At 38.2% G+C, this 6614-nt stretch overlaps 1 protein-coding gene across 1 annotated transcript in view; it reads right to left on the reverse strand.

Moving 5' to 3' along the window:
* Positions 1–363, reverse strand: part of LOC108758606 (uncharacterized) — a 3500-nt gene extending 3137 nt beyond the window's left edge. The window contains exon 1 of the mRNA XM_018503630.1: positions 315–363. Coding sequence (XP_018359132.1) covers positions 315–363 — 49 coding nt within the window. The remainder of the gene's footprint in view (positions 1–314) is intronic.
* Between the last annotated feature and the right edge of the window lie 6251 nt (positions 364–6614).

Here is a 6614-nt window from a genome sequence, read left to right on the forward strand (position 1 = left end):
ACACAAAAACAACACATGCTATATAGTCAAAACTGTGAACATATGATCGTGACGAGTGTACCAACACAACAAAAAAAGTATTTTGAAATTAGAGTGTACAGAGCGCGCGAAATTCAAAAAGGCACCTTACTTTTTGATCACACCTCGTATGTAGACACGTTGCAAAGAGTAACGAGACGACACTCTTTCTCAACAAAATTGAACGATTATCCTGAACGGTGGATCACTTGGCTCGTGGGTCGATGAAGAACGCAGCTAATTGCGTGTTAACTTGTGAACTGTAAGACACATAAACATCGACATTTCGAACGCACATTGCGGTCCACGGATATAATTCCCGGACCACGCCTGGCTGAGGGTCATTTTGATACCTAAAGACTGTTTACGCTTTTGCGTACGAGCGAACGTTGGACGCTCGCCTGGTCGCGCAAGACGACGCTCCGCCCACCGCGGAGCGTCCGTCTTCCCTGAACGTCGTCCGAAATAAACCGCGAGGTTGGTGAGAGATGTCGCTGCCGCCCGGAGACACACGAGAGTGTTTCGCGAAGCTGCGCGTTGCAGGACGCACAAGGAGATCCAGAATGGATCGTGCGCGCGAGCCGACCGCGTGTCTCCCGAGTCCATGAGAAACTCGTCTCGCGAGAGACGGGAGGAGGACCGGCACGCGTCGTCGTGTACTCGCCGCCGAATGCGAATCACAACATCATCATCCCGGTCTTCGCACAACAATCTCGCTGTGGGACGATCGACGACTCCTCTGCGTCTCGCGCACACGATGGAGGCTCGTCTCGTTTCCGTTGACGACCTCAGAGCAGGCGAGATCACCCGCTGAATTTAAGCATATTATTAAGCGGAAGAAAAGAAACTAAGATTTCCTTAATATCGGCGAGCGCACAGGAAAGAGCACAGCACCGAATCCCGCGGTTCTGTCGTAGGGAAATGTGGTGTTTGAGAGGATCCGTTTATCCCGAGATGTCACGTCGCGTCCAAGTCCATCTTGAATGGGGCCACTTACCCGCAGAGGGTGCCAGGCCCGTAGCGACCGGTGCGCGTCTCGGGAGGATTCCTCCTTAGAGTCGGGTTGCTTGAGAGTGCAGCTCTAAGTGGATGGTAAACTCCATGTAAGGCTAAATACGACCACGAGACCGATAGCGAACAAGTATCGTGAGGGAAAGTTGAAAAGAATTTTGAAGAAATTTTCATAAATTTGAACATAAGGAGAGTTATGGAAATATTGGCAATAGTATTGGACGAAGAATTGAATAAATTTGTATAATGGATAAATGTGGATGAGTGGAAATACAGGAAGATGGTATGGAGTTTTCGATTATCTAAGGAGTTCCTGAAAATGGTTTTATTATTTTAAGTTTGCGGCGTGAATTTACGAATTTGTTAACGGTTAAGATATTTTTAAAAAATTAAGGAGATGATCATACAAATGTTTATTAATTTGAAATGTTACTGAAGATGACCTGATGAGGGTCGAAACGTATACAATTTGATGTAATAAGTGAGAATAACATTCGCAATAATAACTAGCGTTGGCTTTTATGCTTTGTCATATCTTATTATTATTTTTCCAATTTAAGCCATTACTTGATTGTATTGATATTTATTTTGTACGCAAGCATAAACATGCGGCAGTATTTTCCTTCGTTCTTTGATTTTATAAGAAGACAATTTGGATTTAATACATGTAAATTGCTTAAAGATTGCATAAGAATTATGAGGGGTAATGTTAAAATAAGATTGAGAATTTATTTTTTAAGGAAATGTATTAGGAGTAATTTAATTCCACAACATTTATATCATTATACAAAAAATAACTATGATCTATATCAGGATTCGTCGAAACATAAGTTAGAGAAAATCAAACACAATTTTCATAAAAAAATATTAAAATTGGAATTGCGTGATGCCTACAAACAATTGGACGTTACTATGAGGAATGTCTATAAAATATGCAGAACAGTCTCGAATAATTTACCTATCTCGTTGGAGTCATCGTTTTTCCGCAGTCAAGAAGTCAACTTGAATTGTTTTTGGCTAAAAAAAAAAGATAGAATAGATAAAAAAATTAATTGGCTTTTCAATAAAAAAGAGATATACATTAAAAATAGGATAAAACCGATTCATTATTTTATAAAAACCTCAGATTCGTCTTTTAATAATCAGTCGGAAGAGTTTGAACCTAAGGTAATTAAAGAAATTTCTGAAAAGCCGATTTTGACTTTAGCAAAAGAGATAACTACTAAGATTTTCGTGGGTCCAGATAATTTTCGCAGTAATGTCACTTAATCAGGTACATGAAAAATGGTTTGTAAATCTTAGTGGTATTGATATTCCTGAAGAGGTAATTTTATTACTACAATTAGATCAAAGATTCAACCTTCCAATTAGTGTAGCTAATAAAGAATTTACATTAATTGAATACATTAAATATGTTGAGAATAATATGATAAAGTTTGACAGTAATATGCGTAATTCAATCAGAAATGATGTTTTGGCGATTTTAAGCAAAATAAAAAATTCAGAATCAGACAGTAGGGACAATATAAAAAAGTGGGTTCAATTAACTAAAGTATTTGTGAAAAAACATCCACAAATTTTATTTACTCGGGCTGATAAAGGTAATATTACTGTAGCGTTGGATAGAATGGAATATGAAAGTAAAATGAAGGATATATTATCGGATTGTGAGACTTATGAAGTAGTTAATAAGGATCCTATTAACAAATTGACTGTGGAGTTGCGTTTGATGCTAACGAGATGGAAAAAGAAAGGTTATATTGAACAGCATACTTATAACAGATTGTATGTTTCGGATGGTAATTTACCTCAGTCTTACGGTTTGCCGAAGATTCATAAGCAAGATATTCCGTTGAGAATGATTGTTTCTTCTATTAATAGTCCTCTCTATCCTTTAGCTAATTTTTTACATAATATTTTAAAAAAGAGTTGCCCAAAACACTTTAGTTTTATTGAAAATAGCTTTCAATTAGTTGAATGTCTTAATAATATGCAGTTAGATCCAAGTTACAAACTTGTATCTTTTGATGTGGTTTCACTTTTTACAAACGTACCAGTAGATTTGGCAATTCAAAGTATAAGTAGTAGATGGGATAGTATCGCAGGGAATACAGAGATACCAAAAGAAGAATTTTTATCGGCAGTTTCTTTAATTCTGAATTCTACGTTTTTCATGTTTGGAGGAACTATTTATAAACAAATTTTCAGCACACCGACGGGCTCACCATTGTCTCCGATATTGGCAGATTTAGTGATGTGTGATTTGGAAATAATTGTTATGAAACGTATCTCGACTTATCTCCCTTTTTATTTTAGATATGTGGACGATATTTTGTTTGCAGCACCAGAAAATATGTGTGATAAATGAGATATTAGATTTATTTAATTCGATTCATGTCAGATTACAATTTACTATGGAGATAGGTGGGGAGAACGTATCAATTTTCTAGATGTTAGATTGTTGTTGGCTGAAAGGAAAATTGTGTTTGATATTTATAGAAAACCAACCGATTCGAGAAGATATCTTAATTATTTTTCTGATCATCCAGTAGATAAGATGGGAGTTATCATGAGTCTGCTTGACAGAGTTTTATTTCTTTCTAATCCACAGTTTCAAGAAAAAAATTTAAATGAAGTTATTGAGATATTACTAGATATCCTTTGCAGTTTATATTTAGTACTATCAATAAAAGAATAAAAAATCATGTATATAAAAAAGCAACTCAGAAGAATAATAGGACGAATAAGGACTTAACTCAGAATAAATATTTTATTGTACCATATCATAGTGAAATTTCTGATAAATTTAGAAACAAGAGATAAAAAGAAATTTAAACCGATAAATTCACTAGGAAAGTTTATTAGAACAGGTAAAGATAAAATGGAACTTGCATCTAGTAATAATGTTGTACTCGTATATAAAATAAATTGTCGTGATTGTGAATGTACGTATGTGGGTCAAACGAAGAGAAAATTAAAGACACGTATTAAAGAACATCAGAGTGACATTAAAAAAAGATCGGGGAATTTGTCGGTAATATCTGATCATAGATTATAAAAAGATCATGATTTTAAATGGGAAAACGTAGAAGTATTAGATAAGGAGCTATTCTATTATAAAAGATTTTTATCAGAGATGATATATATTAAGAAGCAGACTCATGGTTTAAATAAGCAGAGTGATACAAATAAATTTCCGAATGTATACCTGCCAATGTTAGAGGATATATCCCCTCTTTAAATATAGAATAAGAAACGAGGTGATTCGTCTTTGTTTGCTAGAAATGTATCATATGTAAGCTAACAGTTGTGCGGTGAACATTGTGGTTTGCGATGTTTAGTTTCTTACTTTTGATAATATTGTATAAAGAACATTTGTGGATAGTTGTGGTCGAAATGTATGGGTATGTAGATATTTATTATAATTTTGTGAAGTACGAATTAATTTCTAATTTATTTAATAATTATTTAAATTTGTATTCAATTTTATTTAGTTGACTTTTTGAAAAATCATTGACCTTTATTTAATTTTTATAAAAAGACTAATTTATTGTTGACGCTAAATACATATTGAATTATTTTTGACTAAAAAACTATTGTTTTTCTTATATGATACGGTTTAAAATTGATGACTACATGATATTATTGACAAAAAGTTATAAAAAAATTTTTACTATGATTTTATAGAATTTGTGACTTCCATGCTATATTTGACTATAACTATTACTCAAAAGAGAGTTTTGATTTCATAAATTTGAACATAAAGAGAGTTATGGAAATATTGGCAATAGTATTGGACGAAGAATTAAATAAATTTGTATAATGGATAAATGTGGATGAGTGGAAATACAGGAAGATGGTATGGAGTTTTCGATTATCTAAGGAGTTCCTGAAAATGGTTTTATTATTTTAAGTTTGCGGCGTGAATTTATGAATTTGTTAACGGTTAAGATATTTTTAAAAAATTAAGGAGGTGATTATACAAATGTTTATTAATTTGAAATGTTACTGAAGATGACCTGATGAGGGTCGAAACGTATACAATTTGATGTAATAAGTGAGAATAACATTCGCAATAATAACTAGCGTTGGCTTTTATGCTTTGTCATATCTTATTATTATTTTTGAAGAGAGAGTTCAAGAGTACGTGTAACCGTTCAGGGGTTACCTAAGAAACCCAAAAGATCGAACGGGGCGATTCATCGTCAGCGGCGCTGGCTTCGCGTCGGTGGGCGATGCCCCGCGGGGTCCTCGCGGCCCGTCCAGCGCGGACACGCTGCCGTGCGTCGATGTCCTGCGTTCGTCGTCGTGCACTTCTCCCCTAGTAGATCGTCGCGACCCGCTGAGTGTCGGTTTACGGCCCGGGTGCGGTGACTGACGCGTCGCCGGTAAAACGGCACCCGTCAAACCCTCGGGCGTCCGGCCGGCTGCCCGGTGGTACACGCAAGGTATCAGGCCGCAACTCGCGCGCGCCACAGTACACGGAAGCTAACGGACCTAGCACCGTCACCGGTGCCAGGACTATCCTGACCCCCTGTTGATCGTACGGTTAACCTTCGACTGGCCTATGAACATTCCCCGCCTCGCGCGGAGGACCGATACCGGTCGGCGACGCTACTACTTTGGGTACTCTTATGACCCATCTTGAAACACGAACTCAGGAATCTAACATGTACGCGAGTCATTGGGACTTTGCGATACCCAAAGGCATAATGAAAGTGAAGGTCGGCCCTGGTTGCCGACCGAGGGAGGATGAAAGTTGCGATGCGGCTCCTCACTCCCGGGGCGTCTCGTTCTCATCGCGAGAAGAGGCGTACACGTTGGGACCCGAAAGATGGTGAACTATGCCTTGTCAGGACGAAGTCAGGGGAAACCCTGATGGAGGTCCGTAGCGATTCTGACGTGCAAATCGATCGTGGGAACTGGGGGGTGATCCCGATTGATCACGGCTCGATTGGACACCACCAATCACAGTGACCGATGCTTAGGACCTTTGTAGTCTCAAGCGCTGTGAGTGGCTCGTGTCCAATTGAGCCGTGTCCAACTTGGTGCCACCCGGAACTGGGTATAATCGCGAAAGACTAATCGAACCATGTAGTAGCTGGTTCCTTCCGAAGTTTCCCTCAGGATAGCTGGCACTCGGCCGTTCCGCACGGAACGCGCGCAAGTCTCATCTGGTAAAGCGAATGAGTAGAGGCCTTGGGGCCGTAACGATCTCAACCTATTCTCAAACTTTATATGGGTGAGATCTCTGACTTTCTTGAACTATGAAGTCACGAGTATCTCGGATCAGAGTGCCAAGTGGGCCATTTTTAGGCATTCTTTCAGTCACGCGAACGCCACAAATCTAACTTAACCTGCGCATAACCTTAGGCTGCGGTCCACTTGACGCTACAAACGCTTCGAAGCGTTCTTTGATTAGTCAATTCGCAAAATTCTTTATTCTGATTGGTCGCTCAAACGCTTCGAAGCATTTGTAGCGTCAAGTGGACCGCAACTTTAATTAACGCGCAAGTCTCCGCAATATATAAATATATATACAGGGTGACCCATTTTAACTTAGACAGCCAAATAACTCGAAACAT

The sequence above is a fragment of the Trachymyrmex cornetzi genome, unplaced genomic scaffold (genome assembly GCF_001594075.2).
Source record: "Trachymyrmex cornetzi isolate Tcor2-1 unplaced genomic scaffold, Tcor1.1 scaffold1025, whole genome shotgun sequence".
NCBI lineage: Eukaryota > Metazoa > Arthropoda > Insecta > Hymenoptera > Formicidae > Trachymyrmex > Trachymyrmex cornetzi.